Consider the following 20,675-nt stretch of genomic DNA (forward strand, 5'->3'; position numbering starts at 1 on the left):
CAATAGAAGACGATGGAGTCCGCCTCCTGTACTCTCAAAAATCGGACAGAAAAAAGGTTCTGGCGCCAGGTGTACCAGACTTGGCTAAGGGCTAACTCGATTGTGAGCACAAAGCAGGCATCCAAACTGTGTATTTTACGATCATTCTTAGGTGACTGTGTTTTGCATCTGGCATTGCAGTTAAAACTCCAGCGATGCACCCGATACCCCGTTCTAAAAACTGGTTAGAGTTACAGTTTTAGTTCATATGAATCTTGCTCTCTGGAGAGAAGACTTTACTGGATTTGTCACGGAACTAGGACTGTTTTAGAGCCTCGTTTACTTATTTTTAATGCATATTTTATTTCTTATCTTGTCTGGTCATCGCGACCTTTCTTAAATGTTTAGCGACCTTTAAACTACGCCGTTATCTCCCAATCGCGAACTCAAGAAACTTTGCATTAGAGCAATTTAAAAAAAAAAAAAGAAAGAAAATAATCAAGGCAAATTTCAGGAAACTTTGTGTTGACCGATAAGAATCCTTTTCACTACTCTTATTGCTGCAGATAACATTTACTTAGTCGGCTTCAAGAAAAGATTGTTTTTTTTGGAGTGAGTTATGCAACATGAGGAAACGGGTAGAAGAATCATGAAGCTCGTCAAGTGTTGAAAAAAAAAATTACACGAATTGAGTGTACAGTGTCTGTCTGACGTTTGAGCTGATTAACGTGTCTTCAGGGAGAGCTAAAGGCCATGGAGAAACCTAATACGAGAGAGAGAGAGAGTATTTCTTCTTCTTCTTCCTGCGTTGATGCCGCTGCTCATTTCGTTGTATTATTTTGAGTGATTAGGCATGCAAATGTATGACTCCTGTCACTGACATTGCCATTGATATTTTATTTTATTCATTCCCATGAGGGGTAGGGAGAAATTTTAACTAAACACAATCAACAAGTCAGCCATATAAATCTTGAATACACATACAAAGATAAAAATAAATAAAATTAAATATAAGTAAATACAAATAAATAATTTACCCAAACCTTCCATGCAGGTTATTTATCTATTGTCCCCTGCCGAAAACGTTTTTCCACATTGGGTAACTATGCGGAGATTGTGAGCACACAATTTTTCGATAAATAGAAAGAAATATGTCAATAAAAAAATTCTTTAAGCCGTTGCTGTACAATTCTTAATCTTAGACTAAATGAACATCGAATCTACATGGCGCTCTTGAACTTTTTTTTCTCTTGATCGTATTGGGTTTTTAATAACAAAATAATAACATTTCCTGGAGGAGAACCAATTTGACTCTCTGTGCCATCTTGTTTGCATTTTTTTCGCTTTTCTTTTTCAAGCTTCGCTGAACAACTCCTACGCAATCTCACCCTTTCCCAAATTCCTGCTTTACCAGTCAGTTTTAATCTTCACCTCCTAATACCCCGGGGATAAGATGGTTTGTCTGATGAACTTCCTTCCCCAAAGGGCACGAATAAAAACCACACTTGCTGTTATCGATAGGAGTAACTTTTCATCTACTTCTGTCATAATCTTGTCATGCTTGAACAGAAGACGCTGTGTAGAAAGTGCACGAGGTTGCGACCTCCCGACCTGCGTTCGTGAAAAGGCGATGACAACGTGGGTGAGGAAATCACGGACAGTAAAACGAGTATCTTACTCCCACTAAGTCACCTGACACCCTGGCTGTGTGCAGGGCGCAGATGTTTATACAAAATAAATCAGGTAGAGATGACTTAAGGTCTGACAATATATCGCATCCGTCGTCTGCACACACAAACCTAGCGAGCTGTGTGTGTGTGTGTTTGTGTGTGTGCTGTCCCTCGGATAACAAGGGAAGAGGGCACTGTATTCCCACACAATGTTCGACATAAATCTTCCAGAGCTATCGGATCTATATCAGAAAACTGACAACATCTTCTGGACCAGCAGACACTCAACATTGTCGAGTCACAGTCTAGTCGATTTGGAACGGAGTTCAGAAAGTACGGGCATCAGGCCAGGCAAACAAAGGGTACGATAATGAACACGGTGGTCGAAAGATATGTACACTATAGGAAAGTGATCGAAAAATGTGTTTGTGCATCTCTCTGTGTGTGTAAGGGGTGGTGGTGGTGGTGCTGCTGGTGGTGGTGGTTCTACTTTGAATGTATGCGTGAGTGCGTGGGAACAGACACAAAGACACAGACAGCTGAATAGCTAGACAAGCATCCAGATAGGCAAGCAGATGGCAAGGAGACAATGAAAGCTATGAAAGGATTTCTTATCTGATTTAGGTTCAGGTCAGGTGCCTAACCCTGTTACCCAAGTCCCTCCGCTTGTTGTTTTCGTCTTGAGCCTGGCGATTTCACCCGTTTCTACTTTTTCTATAATTTGTGTTGTTACTGTTGTTGGTGCTGTGGTTGATTATGCCTTTTATGCACTACTGTTTTCCGATGTGCTTAGCGCATGAGACAAGTTAGCTGTCGCCAGCAAGTCCATCAGGACTACTACTGACAAAAACAAAAAAAGAGGGGGAAATAGCAAAAAAAAAAAAAAAAAAAATCCAACCAACAAACAAACAAACAAAAACCAAACAAACAAACAAACAAACAAACAACAAACAAACAAACAAACAAACAAAAAACAAAAGAGAAAACAAACAAAACAAAACAAAAACTTTGAAATATCAGAAGTACGAAATTAACGGACGGAAAAAGGAGGATTTCACAAGATTTAAAGGCCAAAGAACTGCGAAGTGAAGAAACCATGGCAGATATAACTAAGTGTCCTAAATGGCGAAATGTGCAAGAACTTCTTGACGAACAAAAACACCAGCCAACATGTTTTTACGCTCGTCTGCCCTCATGCGAAACTAAAAACTTTTCTCTGACGACCCCGATAGCGAGATATGAGAAACAGGTTCGCAGAGTTAAGTCCCCTGCAGCGGAAATTGATACACGGTCAGCTCCCACCCCATTATTTCCCTTTGTCTTGGCACGGCTGTTACTTGGCGCGGCCCGGGCTCCATCCAAACTAATAAAAAAAAAAAAAAGTAAAATAAAAAAGGTCGGCTACAAAGCTTCGTGACACAAACGAATGGAAATAGTTTCCCTCCTTCAATAAATAAAACCTAACAAAAATTGTGTCCCTTGTTAAGGTTTTGTTCCCAAATTAAATTTTTTTAAATTTCATGTTTTTCATGTGGACCGCCACGAAGAAAGCTGACTGGAATTGTGTAAATAAATGAGGTTAATTAAAACAAATGATATTTGGAAGAAAACATACCAATTTACCAAATTTTGTCAATTTCCAGCATCCTGGAGTCTGCTAATTTCTGTTACATTGCTGGTCGATTATCCAAATTTTTATGTAGCAAATTGTTGAAAGGAAATATCATGGGGCCTTTCGCTATATAAGTTTCTCTTTTCCTTTTGTCTTTTTCTTGAAGGCTACATCAAAGTAAATATTGAAAAAAAAAATCAAAAAATTATTCTTGCATTTATATCCATAATATTTTGGTCTGTCATTGTTTATATATTTGTAGCAATTAAATAATGAAGTTATTTTCTGTCCAGGGATAACAGTCCTTCTACTCAGTTTATCTATTCAACAGTGCTTGAACGCTGAAATACTTTGCATTCAGAAAGATCCTCCCGTCGTGTGAATCGGCCATAATATAAGTTCCTTTTCAAACCAGCTAAGGATCGAGGTTTCTTCGATCTTCTCGCCGTCCTCACAAGTCTGACACAAGCTGCTGTGTGAAGTCAGTGAGAGGTAAAAACAGGCTTCTAAACATCTATGCAAAAATACAATCAGCCAGGCAGTTATTGACATTTAACAGCTAGCAAAAAGGACAGCCTTCTCATTGTAGATGCTATATAAACTGTTGTTTGGTTTTTTTTTTTTTTTATCTTCGTATAGGTTAGCTGTTAAAGTCCCTTCATAGAGGAGGAAATATCGTCCTAGGGGTTGCTTTTGCTTATTTCCACCCCAACACCCCTCCTCTTATTTTCATTCGTTCAATCTTTCTTTCATCTTCTCTTCCCTCCTTTTTCTCTTTCTCTTTATTCCTTCCCTTTTTTTTCTCTCTCTCTCATTCTGTCTCTTCTGTCTCATTGGTCGCTTTCTTCCGGTTCTCAGAAGTCTTGCGTGAGTGTGTGGGTCGGGAGGCAGGGGGAGATGCAGCTGGAGGAGGGAGCTGGATCATGTCAGAGCTAAGAATCTGACGAGGTCAACATCGTTGACATGGCGGCGGCGAAGAAAGGGAATTGATCCTGCGACTGCACGCTGCCCGAAGTCCGGCACGCACGTGCAAAATAGCCTTATTCACAAATCAGCTCGCAGGAGGACGGGTGAATGGGCGATGTTGGCAAAAAATTATTGGCTTTTGCCTCTGGGATGGTGGAATCAAATGGGAAGACTTTTAGACACAATTGTTAATCTTGATGACAGTACTGATAAAAAATGTGAACGGACGGTTTCAAATCAAATGGAGAGAATGAAATATATTTTTAAAAAGCATGTTAAATTAATGAAATGCCACTGATAAATACTAAGTTGTTTGGTTGCAATCGAAGAAATGAAAGTGTTTGAAATGAAATGTTTTCCAACAGAAGTAGAAATTATTTTTTCTTCAAAATAACCCCCCTCAAAATTGTCAATCAAAAAGGGGAACAGTCGTTATAAAAACTACAGGAACTAGTGGGGTTTTTTTTAGCAAAATTAAGAATAAAGATTTTAATTTTTATTCGGAGAAGACTTCTAATTATCGATAATCAAAGGAATAAAACTGACATTATCAGACCTACAGTAACTATTAGAGAGTACGAGAGTGTACGATAAGTGCTATTTCAATTGTTTTTTGTAATGGCAAAAGCATATGACAATCATTTACATGACATGTCTATTATGGGTTACTCACGTCGGCTCTTTAGGTCATAAAATGCACAGAGTTCTTTTGAAGCTTTCCAGTGGGCGTAAATTAGAGAATATAATTACAGAGGGCGAGCTAGTGGTTCAGCATCCGCTCGTACGTGAGTTAAAAAAAAAAACAACTCTAATAAAGAGGGAGAAGATCAATAATAACAACGCCGAGACGTATGCAAGTGTGCACTCACGCATACACGCGGGCTCACGCACATTTAAATCATTTACATTCCCACTTACACTTTTTAACAGATTTCATTTGTGTAAAAAAGCTTTGAGAACCATATATGTACACGTATTTCATAATACCCATACGTGTAAAAAAAAAAAAAGAAAACCACACCTTCATACCTGGGTGCTGTTTAAAAAGTTACCTGTGAGGAGCTAAGCTGCCGATAGAATCCCAGTACGACAAAACATTTTTGAACAATACCAAAGTCTTCTCATTTAATCACCAATTTCTGTAGTTACCACAGTAGTAAGAGCAGTTTAAAGAATCCAGCCATTGCCGACGGTCTAAACGATAAAAGATAATAATTGCCGTTTTTTCAAACACTGCGGCAGTTACTCATCGCACCACAAGTTAAGGGAGTGAATAGTGACAGAACGTTTGTAGAGTCCAATGCCAGTGATGTCCCCTGTGCTCAGGCCGTGGAAGGAAAGATGCTCAACACATGCTTCCCCATTGACGAAATACTGGATAGAAAAAGATAGAACGAGAAAAACGACTTTAAAATCATAAATCATGGGCAGCTCAGTCAATGTTAGCTTTTAATTTACAATATGTTTATCAAAGAGAAAAGTTAAGAAAATCTCTCATCTCTGATGAGACGTTTTCACATCAAGAAATATTATTAAAGAATATTAAATAAAAAAAACTGTGTGTGTGTATATATATAGTATAATACCGGAGGCAAAATGTCTTCCGTGATGAATGATTAATTTGAAACGATTATTTTTTATTTTAAAAGTTCAAAATGTTTATGAAAGGAAAAATTAAGAAAATCCCTCATCTGTAATAACAGATGTCCGCACATCACTATTAATTAAAATTAAATTATATATATATATCAAACGAGAAGACTGAATTTATCTCAGAAAAAGAAGAAGAGAGAGAGTGTGTGTGTGGACAGTGACATGAAACCCCGAAAGAAACACAGAGGGTCACAAAGAAACAGGTGAAAGAAATGCGAGCCTTCAATTTGTCACACAACGCCATATTCCTATCCCACCTGTATGCTGGAATTGCTGGTAACAGTCGCCTTGATGACAAATGAGGTGTTGGCAGTGAGTGGTGCTCTCCCCTCCCCGTCATGGAACCACGTGCCGTCAGTCATGGACATGAGTTCCAGGCGCCCCTCCTCCACATCAAACCAAGCGTAGCTCAAGATGTCTGATCCAACCTCCACGTCCAGACTGAAGCTACACAGCCAGACAAACCACCCGCATTCAAGACCACAGCGAGAAGTGGACAATTCAAGCAGGTCATAACCCTACTGAGATATGTAATACCTTTGTAACCAAAACAGATAAAGTTTTCTCTTATCACTCTAATGTGTTTCATTAACTTCGTCATATTTACAATATCGCTTTTTTAAATAAAGTTGCACTATCGATAGCAACATTGTAAACTGGGATCGAACTACTACGACGGGTATCCCTGCTAGTTGTAAACACAAGCCTAGTCCAAAAAGACAGATTGTTTACTGAAAAAAATAACGTGCAACAAAAACATCTACAGATATTGGTCCAGAGGGAAAGATGATGGGCCTTTACACTGAACCCCGAAAGAATGAATGAGCGATAGACGTACTCAGGATACTGAAAAAACTTCACAATGTAGTAGGAATAGCAGAACAGAAAACAGTGGGATGAGACTATGATTAAATTACAAATGATTAAATGTACAAATCTTATCCTACATCATCTATCACACATACAACAAGATTAATGAAGAGCAGTATGACCCAAAAATATCATATTACATTTCAGAATAAAACGAAAAAAAAAAATAAAAAAACCATGTAGAATCCTTCAGAGAAACAAACAAAGCAAATAAAACTTACGACGATGCGGCTTCCCCGCTGACGCAGGCTGACCATCCGGGCTCTACTGTCCACGTGATCGGGAAAAAGGTATCTTGCTGCACACAAATGGAAAACTGGTTTATCCAGTATGGTCACGTGACAGCCACGTACGAATAACACGGCTACGGTAACAGCTACACTTATAATTATATCAAAACACATTAAAATTGAAAGATTTTCGAGGATTCTTTCGTTTATAAAAATAATAGTAAAAAAGGATATTTTAGTGAAGGGCATGCAATCACGTTGCTACCGGGCATGGCTTTAAGGTTGTCTCCCTTTGTTCCTTTTGTTCTCGTTAGCTGACATGATGCAGATGTGCAAGACAAGTGTCATTTTTCAAAAGGCAATCAGCTCTTATTTCAGGACAACAATTTGATTTTTAAAGTTTCTTTCCTTATCTAACAGTGCATTTCCCTGTATAAAATAATCTACTTATTTATGTGATCCATACCTAATAAATAAAATAATCACTAATAGGAATGGTGAGACTACCAGTATTTATATTTATGTTTACTAATTAGTCAGTTCCTATTGGTAGTATTTTAGTCAATGTATTGATAAAAACCTCAAAAATTATGCTTCTAATATTTTTTTCAATTTATCTAATCGTTGTGTTGAAAAAAAATCAAAGAACAATACTTTACCAACCATTATGACAATCTGGAGAAAATTTTAGATCGACTGTCGACAAATTGCATTTTAACAGCAAGAAATGACATAGGAGTCTTTGATATAGAACAAAGGTACACCATGGGGCATTTAAAGGTCTACATACCAAAGTAGTTTTAACAGTTGATTAATAAACGATGAGTATACTACTTCCGATTTGAGTGAACAGCTCCCTATGAAAGAAGTCTGCAAAACTTGAAGTCTTTGTATTCTTGTAGACCTTTGAACCCGACGGCACTCGCATAGTATTTCTTGCAATGGCAGACATTAGTTACCGTGTTTCGCCAGATCTGCCGAACGCATTCTATTTTCGGTTCCGTCCAGTTGGGCGTGAGGCCATTAGCAGAGCACGTGATGCCGGTGGCGCTTGGGTCTTTACACTTGACCAGACCAGTGAGTGTGGCGTTCTCTTCAGACCAAACCCAGCTGATGTCTGCGTTTTCTGGGACCGGAGCGCTTTCCTCCGAGCAGATGGCTAATAAACCGCCCAATGAAACAATTCGCGTAATGTTCTAGTCGTCAAACTCATTAAGCGAATTTAAACATTTATTTTTTATTAAACGAAAGCTAATTAATCAGAGTGTATATATATATATGTATGTGTGAACTGCTTTCATCATTTATTGTTAAAATTTTTCATCTCACGTTTTAACAATGCTGTACATGTACTTTAAATCTCTGAGTACATGTAAAGCTTTTCTGGTTTCAAACACCAAAAAAAAACAAAAAACAAAAACAAAAACAAAAAAAGCAACAACAACAAACAAACAAAACAAAACAAAAAACAAGGTGCAGATTAGTGTGCAATCAATATCGGAATAAAATAACGATAAATGACTAACAGAGCGTATTTAAATAACAGAAATATTAACTTCCAAATTTACTCCAAACCATGCTTGTCAACTGCATTACAAGTCGTCAAGCTGCCATGCTCTTATTGTCGTGAAAACATTTCGATGAAACAGTCATAAACGACATACTTACGCTCGCAGACAGGATCATCGGAGAGAGTGGACCAGACAGAACACGCATTACAAGTCCGGTTGCCAAGATCGCCCCCTGTCTGTCGAAAACCGGGTTTGCAGTTGTAAGTCACGACGTCGCCATATTGCCCAAAGGTCACGGACGGCTCGGCTCGGGGCAGTTTGGGGGGATTACCACAGGCCGTAACTGGCGAGACAGCAAAACTGTGTTTATGTTTGTAGTAATAAAACTGTATTACTCTCCTTCCATAAACAATCCTTAAAATCTGGGTAATTTGCATTACAATTCAACCATCATCTCTCTCACTGTTCTCTTCCTCAATCTTTTATCTCCTTTACTTCAAGAAAAACATTTTAGTACATCTTTCTTTCTTTCTTGCTAATCAGAAGGTCTTGAATGCAACAAATGCAAGAATAACTCACATAAGTCTTGCAGGTGCTTGACCCCTGACCCGCCTTGCTTCACAGCTCCGTCGACGATCTCCCCCAATTTTGTCTTCTGCTCCTTCAACTGACCACCTATTCCGGAAATAGCCTCCCCTACATTCTTCTCCAAGAAGGAAATGCGGTCCGTGAGGTTCAGCTGCAGGTCGGACACGGCTTCCTCTAGCTTGTCCTCCAGCTCCAGCAGCTTATCCTCGAGGAAGATGCGGTCCACGGGAGGTGCGGAGGCGGTTTGGTTCTCCTGACGCTGTAGGACACTCAGAATGCTGTCCACGCGGGCTTGGAGCGACAGAAAGTCGGTTCTTAGAACTCCTTCCGGTGGCTTCTCCTTTGTCTTCACGTGCAGCTTCGCGGAATACGAGAGCGTGGATTGGTCAGGCAGGCAGCAGCCTTGGGCTTCACATACCAGCTGACACGTGTAGTCTCCGGAGGCTGCCGAAGATGACGCCAGATCGAGATAAAAATATTCTTCTTTAAAACCGGAACTGGAAAGGTGCTGGCCATTTGGGTCCTACGAAAAAGTAATGAGATAAATAAATAAAAAAAAATGGCTGACGACTTGGCTGGAATAGGAAATGAGGACAGACAATGGAATGAGAAAAGTGATGAGTTTGATGAGATTAATCTAATGAGTAATTAAGAGGGAGAAAAGGCGATCTTTTCTTAATCATTTTTCTTTTGGAAATGAGTTACTGGGATGATTTTAACAGGTGGAGTTTGAAGGAGAAACGAGTTTAGATTCAGGTATAAATGGTGGAATCAAGGTGTTGTGATAGCGAACCGACAAGTGTATCTAGTGGTAGGCTTATGAAAGGAATGTCGGCTCCAGTTACCATGATAAAGGTGGATATGTTCTCACCGAGGTTAATAAAACTTATCATAAAGCCACTCTTTACAGCCTTTTGAAGAATACACCAATACTGACTTAAGAAATCACAAACCCATTCACTTGGAAATTTGAGAATGCGGCCGTCAGAAGAATTTTTATATTGTTACACCTCCATCTGGCAGCTTGCCAGAACCCACCTCGACCACTGCACTAAATTTTACAATGCTCGAGCTAGAAATCTTGGGGCTAGTGTAATGAAAGCTTCATGCCTTTCATAAATTGTCCTCGATGGCCTAGTTTTTTGACATGGCAGATGGGATAATAATTATAATTTAAAGAGGAACAAGTTTACGCCTTGACGCACAAATATATTCGTAGCCAGATAGATTGCACTCTTTGCGCATCTGTACAGAAAAGGGAGGAAGAGTCAAAGAAAGTGAATGAGAGAGAGATTGTCTCTATGTAGTTGACTAAGAATAAGCCAAGTGGTTAAAGCGTTAATGCCGTGGAAGCGCTCACTAGGCGGTTCGATACCCTACTGGAGAATCGAACTTCCACCATCTGGTGAATAGTGTCTGACCTCACCGAGCACGAGACAAGGAAACGCAGCAAGGAAATGGCGAGGAAATGGCACTGTGATCAATCAATGCTGGTCCCTAGAAAGGTGTGGTCTCTTACTCCCAAACGACCGAAACATGAACATGAAACACATGATGAACCTGTTCATGTCTGGCTTAGCCGATTTGCTATTACATCAAACGCTGAATCTTACTACTTCCTTCGCAAGATATTTTCTTCCTATGCTGTTTACGAATCATGTTTGTGAATTTTAGAATGAAAATTGTGCTATAGCCACTTTACCATTTGAGTGCCTCTAATGGTTGCAGTTAGATGGGGATCTGAAGTAATCATAATGCTAATATCAACGAAGCTAGATGTAACAAGTGACACACTGAATTTTTAATAATAGCTGTGACCTTTGACTCTTTTCATACACAAATTATCATCGCGTGATTTAAAGGTCGAAATGTAAGTATGAATCTCTGTAATACAAGGCGGGTGTAGGAATGCCACTTACAATACTGGGTGTGACTTTGATAAAAGGACATTTACAGGACGACTTTAGAATACGAATCAGGGGACATGTAGACAGACAGAAAGACTGTAGACAAATCATCGTCTTTGCAAATCTTAAAGAGTAGGGAAACTGTTGTCAGATCGTGTGACAAATGAACTCCTAATACCCCAAAATGTTGACAATAGCAAAACTGATCATCACAAACAAATATTTTTTTTTCAGATGCTCAGAAAACGTAAGGTAGCTTCTTTTACCCCTAGAAACATCAAATTTTTCTTACCACATCCAAAAATTTCCTCCAAGTGTATTGATGAACGCTTAAGTTCCAGTGACTTATGTTCAGTATGCTTACGATCATGTAATGATTACATTTTATACTATTTTTACTAGAGCTAACCAGGAATTGATCGGTAATCTACTTAAGATAATTTATTGTTGTTTTGAAGTGCCATGACAAACCTTCCACACTACTGAAACAGGTGGAAAACCGCGAGAGCGGAAATTCGCACACTTGAGGCGGATGTCCGTGTCTCCTCCGAGGGAGAGGTCTTCCTGGCTCAGGACCAGCACATCTGATATGACAGGGGGACGCTGTAAAAAAAATTAATTTGTGAAAAGAGCTCACTGCAATGCGAAGAAACTGCTCGGCATGGACACATCCATGCTTCACTGTTGGATATGAGAAAGCAAGAATCGGATATAAGGTGGATTGATGGCAAACTAATTTTCTGATTAAAGAACGGGATTTTGTGAGTGGTCTCTCTGTATGAACACGAAAAATTAGCAGATGGTAGAGAATCTCAAGCTTTATGAGCTGATTGTTTCCGTTTTATTGGCTTTGATCTGGGAGGGGAAACTGGACGGTGACGACTTTTGCCGAAAATAAATAAAAATAATAATGTACTTAGCAAAAGACTTCTAGCAACTATGCTTCGATGTTAAGACTTTCATCAAGATTAGTCCTCGCCTTCTTGTTGTTCAGGTTACTGGATGTCAAAGAACTCGCCGAGGACCTGTCAGCTTGCCATTTCGTGAGAGACTAAGAGTTGGTCTTGGCAGCCAGCCAGCAATCCAGTGTTATGGATGGACCGTGGAGAGCATGGACAAGAGAGACCTACACATCTGAACACGAGTACACACACGACAACCGAGCTTCAGCTGACCGACCACCAGGGAGACCAAGGGACGGGAAAAAGATAGCGTAGTGAGAAAAAAATTGAAAATTTTCTCAAAACATAATTAAAAATAGCGTGAAATAGAAAAAGATACGAGTTTGCTTACTTGAAACTATCAAGAGAACATCTTTTTGGTGTTTATCACCATTTGGCAGCCTCCTTTCTGTGACATAGTAGCCGAGGTCCGTCTTCTGGAGATTTTCCAGAGTTACACTTCCATCTGCGCCAACAATGAGACGACCCTGTTGTGCATTGTGACCAAATAGAGTCAATGTTTGGCAAGTGTTCTTTTTGTTTATTTCATTTTTTTTCTACACAATAAACGACTCAATCAATGAACATTGAAGGTTCAATAAGTGAACGAATTTTTATCGCAAGAATTTTTTATTTCCTTCATTTTTCTAACGATAATGAAATACTGAATCAGTCAAGAAAGGATAATTAGACAAACAAGCAATAAACAGTCCATCAGTCAACGTATTTATGACAACAACAAAAAAAAAAAAAAAAAAAAAAAAAAGAAAAAGAAAAACGCGGTGCAGCTGGATCAGAAGAAAATCCATGCTCGCAAAGTTCACAAGAATGCTCATAACACTGTATAACAATCAGACAGTTCTTGTCTTCATTCTTAAAGCATTTTTGAATGGTACAACCTCGATGGGGAACTTCGTAACGAATTCATACCATTGTATTACTATTTAAAATTATTCTCAAAAATTCCCGCGAAGCAACTATCCTTTTAAGTTTTTATATACTTACTTTTTAATATTTAAATCTTGTAATTATCTTTGCACTTATTAGTCTTAGCCTGCAAATTATGTATGTTTACTTGAAATGTTCCCACAGCGGGCACGGTGTTGCTTGCTATGGTCTGGCCATGAAGAAACACATAGCTCTTGTCGTGTCCCAACGTCTGCCACTGTGGGTCATGCAGGATGATGGTGCTTCCTTCACAATGCGTCACAACGGAAAACGATTGTTGCGACTGACCTCCGTCCTGTGGGGCATCGTCTGCAGTTATCGTCAGACCTGAAATTTTACCAGGCTGTAATTTGCATGTGCATCAGCATTTGCAAACACATTCTATATTTCTTTATAAATGTTTTACCTATCTTTAGATTTTCTGTTCTCTTTCTTTCTTCCGCTAAAATTCGTGGGTCTACGCATAATTTGTTGATTCATATGCTGTCTCCATTTTCTTCTCTTCTAATGTGTGGACTATATAGCACTATACTATGTGTATAATATATAACAATATGTTATGTGTGGACTATATAAAACTATAATGTGTGGAAATCCACAAGAGTTTCTACTCGGTTATGCATGTGTGAGTGCGTGTGTATGTGTTTAAGCTTATATATATATAGAAGAAATTCCATGCAGGGGTGTGTGTGGAGTGAATTCTTGTTTTACGTTAACCAACAAGTTAAAGCAGGTGCTAAACGTAGAAGAATAAGGCTTAGACCTGAGTCAGAGGACAGACGAACATATCTGAGTACGCACCTGCGCACACGCTTCACGTCCGTTCATCTATTTACCGATCAACTGTTTAGGGGTTCACCCATCTATCCCTGCTTAGTTAAACCTGACTGCGAGTTTACTCGAATGATCTTGTACACAGATTGCAGTTTCTTCTTTGAATGAACAGGAAAAACAGGATTTTTAGATAGTAAGGTCCTGTGAGCAATAAAGGCGATAAACACATCTTGGCTAATGATAACAACCCAACGTCTAGAAAAAGGTGATTTCACACATGATAAACATGTGCTGACACAGAATAACACCACAGTATCTATAAACTTTGACTTTATGCGAGATAACTGCATGTTTACATATGATGATAACCCAAAATCTACACTAGACGATTTCACACACACACACACACACACACACACACACGTACGTTTGTAAATGATAAAAAAGCAGTGTGTTAAAGGTGAGATGTTGTTAACTGCGTGTTTACAGGTGTAAGAGAATGTGTAAAGGCGTTTTCAAGGAGTAGCAACTATTACTAACCCTCACTGCTTGCCGAGAAGAGGAGGAGAACTGTGAGCAGCATCACCGCAAGCTGCATGGTTCCCAGTCGCGCGCTCCCAATCGAAATTTCGTGTTGTACAAATTTTTGGCGAGCAAAGGACGGATTCGACTCTCACCAGACCAAGGAGCTACCCGTGACTCGTCGACGAGGCTGCTCGGCGTCCTGGACAGTTAGTTCGAGGACTGGTAGACGGCAAGAAGTTTATAAGATGTCAGGCAGCTGTGGTCTTGTGAAGAAAAAGCGAAAGACAAAAGTCAAGCACCAAGAGGGCAGTGCACTATGCCCGAGCTCACTCAGCAAACTTCTGTCAAAGACATTCAGTGATGAGGCCTTACAGCAGTAAAGCAGGCCAAGGATGTCTCACCGGTCAGTGTTACTGAAGTAAGACCGGAAGCTCTGCTTAACTTCAACTTCCTGTTGTGCTGTGCGTAAACTTGCAGACATAGTAAACTGTATACCAACTCTGAAAGCTTTAGTCATGTTGCCTCTGTATTTGACGAACATTGAATACTTTTCGCTGTAAACATAGTACTGACAGACTCTACAAACAATGGATCAGACATGAAGAAACAAACAAAAAAGTCCTCGACTACTTCACGACCGAGAGTCTACCCCGAACAAGTCAGACGGACACGCAGCCAGACAGAAAGGCTGTAGCCAAAATATCGTCTTTGCAAGATTTTAGGAGTGTGGAAAATTGTTGTCAAATCGTGTGACAAATGCACTCCTATCACCCAAAAATGTTGACCAGAGCAAAACTGATCTTGACAACTAATTTTTTCCAGATGGCTAACCCAGCGAAAGATAACCGCTTTTTACCCCTAGAAAAGTCCATTTTTTTCGTACCTCATCCAAAAATTTCCCCCAAACGGTCTACCAAATGACCAATCGACTAAATATATGGAATATATTTCAGTGACCCCCATATCTACAAATCTCTCCTTACAAGCTAATGCTGTGTGCAAGCAGAGTCTGAGTTAATGAGCAGCTCTCAAGGCAGCGACAATATCGTCTGCGTGCATGCACCACCACATCCGGTGAACACGCGCGTGACCTTCTCGAGCAGTCGCTGAAAAAATTACAATTATGTCTCGAGCACTTATCATGGAGCAATGTTCCGTGCGATTGTATGAGACTGCTGCAGACTGACGATGTTCTCTCTCTTTTCTTTTTTTCTTCCCCTTACCTTTCATCTCCGATGCCCATCTACCAAGTCTCTTTTTATCGCTTCTCTAAGAAGAATTGCGACGATGTGTATGAGAAAATTTACAAGTAGGGTAAGAAAAATACACAACAGTTTAGTACCAAAATATGTTTATTTAATCGAATGTGTGAGCTTTGAATGTGGCCTGCTGTAAAAAAAAAAAAAAATAATAATGAGGGCATCAGATGCGACATCAGCAGACAAAAAAAAAAAAAAATAAATAAAAAAAATCCATAAGCCTTTTATAAAGATAGATAAGAGACAGAATCCCTGCTGTCTTTCCAAGTTTAACTAACATTCAAACAGTAGGTGACCAAGCACGTGCGGCATCATGTAGACCATTCGCCCAGCCATGCATGGTGAAGATGTTTACATCTGCTGTTTCGCTTGTTGTGGTCAGGTGGCCAAGTCCCAAGGCCGCACGGGAATCAAGATACATACTCGACAAATCGACTACCAGGCCAATAACAACAACGTCATCGTCGGGGGGAAAAAAAACAGATCAATATCAAACTCGACTGGCGCAGGTATGGGCACGTGTCTTCAGCGCATGCACAGCCAAAGACTTCCTAAGCTCTTCAGATCCTTCCCACGCCATCATCCATTCTTCTATTAGTCTCTCTGAGCATTTGTCCGTCTGCCGGTCTGTCGTACGTCTGGGGTTTTAGAATTGTCTGGAAGGGTGGGTAAACCGCTTGCACAGGATTTGTTGGTTGTTGTTTTTTGTTTTTTTTTTATTTTTTTTATATTTATTTTTTTTATTTTTTTTTTGGGAGGGGGGATAATTTTCCCTGTATTTTGACGCATGTTTTCAATATAAAAAATTCTAGGTTTTTTCCGAACGAATTTTATCTACACTAGTCTATGTAAATATATATATACATATGTTTTCTTTGCTCACTACTCTTAACGAATATTATTCACAAAAGCAGGAAACTCCACACACACATACATACAAGGGAACATAGAAAGAGCCAAAGAAAAAGGGCGACTACAGCTAATCCTTAATTATAATTAGTAAAGGTCTCTTTCATCATGCTGCCAGCTCATCGACTTGAGCAGCTTTCCATGTCTGTTGGCATTAATTTTCACACTTGATTATGCCCCACCTGGTCAAACACGTCATTAATTACAGCCTAAGCTCATCTTTCACTCTGTGTTCTGCGAGCTCAAGAACCAAAAACCTACAACAATTTTTCGTTTTTTTGAAAAAATCTAATTAAAGGCTGTTTTTTTTCCCCAAAAGAAGATTAAGTCGGTTGAAAAAAAAATATGATGTCTTTAAACGAGGATCCACTTCCTTGCAATTTTCAACCAGTGCTAAGCGAAAAAAAAATAACCCCTTAATTCTCATTTTCTACATTGTGCGGGCAGCTGTGACGTGCTGCAGTTTAGAAGCTGGTCACGTGTCGTGGGATGCACGTGCCGTGTGGCATCATTGTCAGACTTTTGGTCTGACATCTCGAATTCTCGGATGTTTTCGCATGACTTTATGTGAGCCATGTTTTGTGGTTGTTGTAACCGTTTTTGTGATAACGGGGAAGAAATTGGGTTTTTGTGGCTCATCTGCTGACATGTATTTCACGGACGTGTGTGGATAAATGTGCAAGTAGGCAGAATTTCGAACTGGTATTTGCTTGGGGTTTTTTCTCTCCTTAGTGGAGACATTTATAAAGTTATATTCACGATTTACAGTTTTAGAAAGTAATTGGTGTTTATTTATGGATATTATAAGCAATCACAATATGAATGAATTAGGTCAAAGAAAGCTATTCGTCGTTATCAAAATTAAAGTCGGTCAAAATAAGCATCCAACAATTAAAACACATTAAAACGGGGATTTAGATGAGTGGTTTGATACAAAGGGACTCGAAACTCTGGTATTTTTCATTGTCTAGCTGGTTGTTCACTCGCCTTACCTCCTAACTTTCATATGTCTCAGTGATAGATTAACCTGTGTCTCTATTTATCTTCCAAGCAGTCAATCCCCTCAGCCTGCCAGTCATGCAGTCAATCACTCAGCCAGCTAGTCAAGTAAAGGTCGGCTAAACAGCTAATGTTAGCTAAATACTGATGCTTAGCTGAAGTTTCGCTGATTGCTAAACACTCCCGTACAGTGGAAAATGCATGTCTTACTTACTTTACCTCTCCTTAATAAAGAATTTTCATTGTCATTCTTTGTGCTCCAGGCCACATAAAACCTATAGTTTAAATTTTCCTTTTATGTAAAGCCCCGGCTCACTTCGTCTCCTTGGTTACCTCGCATCAAAACCCGTCTGTTTATTTCTGCTCATTAACTTTGTCCCAGGTCGCTGGCAAACAATGATATTATCTAGCGATGATACTATCTCAATCTGCCCTGTAAGTGCTCTTGAGATGTACTAGACTCAGCAATTTCCGAGTCCCGTCCTCCCTCCTCCCACCGGAATTGATGGCGAACCCGGAAGAAATATTGTCTAAATGTGAGGTCTGAACTTAGCAGCGCACTGACATTTAAAATCTGTCGGGTTTTTTTTGTTTGTTTGTTTTTTTTTTTTGCCCTCCGGTTGGAAACAGTTCTCATCAAAAGATGAAAGTTAGTTACTATACAAACATTTAATACTTCTGTTGCAATTTTATTTTATAAAGGCGGAAAATTTCAAACAAGGTAAAAGTAAATAACAGTTATAAATATACAACGCTACTTATTTAGATTGACGCATATAATTATAATATATATATACATTAATTCCTTCCCCCAAACACACCCACAAGCGTGCGCGGAGGCACATACCCGCACACACTACGAACGCGCGGTCAAAGTATCATCAACGAACTCTGCCAATACTGCAAGTAACAGAGTGGAGTACAAAAGCTTGTGAAATATTTATAGCTTAAAGCTTTCCTGATATTGTGAGTAGGTAATGCTACACGTGAGCCGGCCATTTGAGGAGAAGATGGAACTTCTGCGATATCTGCTGTTTAGTACACTCGGTATTTGCACAAACAAGAGGAGAGATCTTCTCTCGTATCACTCCGGGCCAAAGACATCCGGGTATTCGTGCTAGGGGTGAAAAGGATGCCCTAGGGGTGGCGAGGGAAGAGAGGAAAGTAAGCCGACAGGAAACGTCACTCTAGGACAGTCTTGGGAGGACAATAAGTCGGCTTGTCAGAGATACACGCACTTGTCTTTACTGTTATCTTCTTGCTTTCTGGGAAGAACCTGTGTGAGAGAGAGAATATATAAGTTGTATTAGAATATGATTAGTGATTACCATAGGTTGCCCTTGAGTATTAAAACTTCCATAACAAATCTTCGGAAATTTGCGTCGCCCCCTTTTTCTATGAACGTTACTCAACTGTATGTATTATTTCAAGCAAGAGAAATTTATTTTCCTCGAAAGAAGATCTAAATATAAATTTTTGCTGAGAATAAACTTTTCCATGAAAATTATTTTACGAAACGTACATTGAGACAATAACTCTGAGACCATTTCAGATTTTTAAAAAAGTGTAGGCATGATGATGATGGTGATGATGGTGATGATAACGACGTTCATCATGTTTAAGATCATGACGATGAAAGTAAAACAGTGTTACGGATAAAACCACTTCATTTAGTAACTATGTTGCAGTATTTTAATTAGTTGTGAATTGTTTCCTGTTATTATGGTATTTTAATTACCTCACATTGATACTGAGAACAGACAGCTTCAGTGTGTCACGTATTTGTACTTGTGCAGTAACAACAGTTTCAATAAATTGCTCTGACAGACGCCATGTCATCAAATTAAACAGTCACCTCGCTCCCTTCCTATCTCATACTCTTTAACTGATAATAATAATAAGCCCAAATATTTGAGTCCGAATTTACTTCATGACAACTCTTTGTAAACCACAAATAAAAGTATTATTCATACATTCATACAGTTTTCGTTTCACCTTACAGTTTATTTTATCTATTTAGAGGGATAGAGAAACAAAAGATAGGAGGAAGGAGAGAGAAAGAGAAGATTTGCTTTCCTCGGATGTTTTATTTCACGTTACCCATGAATTATATCATGTCAACATGGTCTGGAAGAACTGGATAGGAAAACCTTTTGTGACTTATTTTCAGGATTTATAAAATACACGTTACTGTTTTCTATTTAAGTATTACATTATTTATCCATACATTCGTTTTTCTTAGTTTTTTGCATGTCCGTCCGTCCGTCCGTCCGTCCGTCCGTCTGTCTGTCTGTCTGTAAGGTCTGCTTTTCTGCCTCATGTTTGCCTACATATCCCCCCATCCATCAGTGACGTGTGTTCATCTCTCCCCATCTCCGGTGCACTACAGTGTATGTATATATGTATCTACACTTCTGCGTTCGCTTTTACTGGTGAATTCTAAAGGTTGATAGCCTCGGAGAGCAACGTGTATGTCTGCCCTTTACAGACGAGCACTATAGTATTTGTGTGGGCGACAGACCGCATTGCTTGAATTTCCCACCTGAAGGCAGTGTCACTGTGATAGATAGCACCGTGTGAAGGGCAAACGTAACACACTTACATGCCAATCGATGGTAGATGGTGTGCGTAGTGCTGACGTCAAGCTTTTGCCCAACACACCTGTGCACACTCAATCTCTTGATCTTTATCAACATGCTTGTGGAGTTTGGTTTTGGTCCTCTATCTCTTGTACCCACACATTCTTTTTCAAAGTAAACTTTGAAGGACTTGAAATGAAAACTATCGATCTGACGTGACATTTACCTAACCTTAAGCGTTATTGATGTACGTGACTGATCCTTCGACCAAAATAATTACGCAGAAACTCGGGCTATACACCGGGAACACCGAAGTCGCAAAAGGAAATGATTTCTTTCTATTTTATTGGTTCTTTTCTAGGTTCGTGTTTTCTTCACCTTCGAAATTTTAAGGACGTTTAGGTCAAGTGAATTACTCTTCACGTCGACATTTTTTACGCACGTTGTACAATCCCTAATAAAACACGTGACTTAAATGTTGACAGTGGAAAATATGTCTAAACATGAAAAATACCCCCCGACACACACACAACAGCTGCCCGGCAGTTCATGAACATTCCAGACCATCCCACCCCCTTTTTCGCGCCTTGACATGACGTTAGTGTCGTGACGTACATCACGTTGTGTGACGTCGCCACAGCCACCCGACCTGTCAGCGACGGACGACACAGAACTCAAAATAGGAACGTGGGTCACCTTCCGAAAATAACAAGTCAGTCATCTGACAGTTGCGGGAGCCACAACTAACAGCTGCA

The 20,675-nt window shown here is 39.5% G+C and overlaps 1 protein-coding gene across 1 annotated transcript; it reads right to left on the reverse strand.

Annotated features, from left to right (window-relative positions):
* Positions 1-5,324: 5,324 nt before the first annotated feature.
* Positions 5,325-14,247, reverse strand: LOC112561567. Its single transcript, XM_025234128.1, has 9 exons — positions 14,190-14,247; positions 13,003-13,202; positions 11,458-11,589; positions 9,071-9,602; positions 8,649-8,834; positions 7,940-8,139; positions 6,972-7,048; positions 6,138-6,327; positions 5,325-5,601 (listed from the first exon to the last, which is right to left on the reverse strand). The coding sequence occupies exons 1-9, from the start codon at positions 14,245-14,247 to the stop codon at positions 5,470-5,472; spliced, it is 1,707 nt and encodes a 568-aa protein (XP_025089913.1). The 3' UTR covers positions 5,325-5,469.
* Between the last annotated feature and the right edge of the window lie 6,428 nt (positions 14,248-20,675).

This window comes from Pomacea canaliculata, linkage group LG4, assembly GCF_003073045.1.
Source record: "Pomacea canaliculata isolate SZHN2017 linkage group LG4, ASM307304v1, whole genome shotgun sequence".
Lineage (NCBI taxonomy): Eukaryota > Metazoa > Mollusca > Gastropoda > Architaenioglossa > Ampullariidae > Pomacea > Pomacea canaliculata.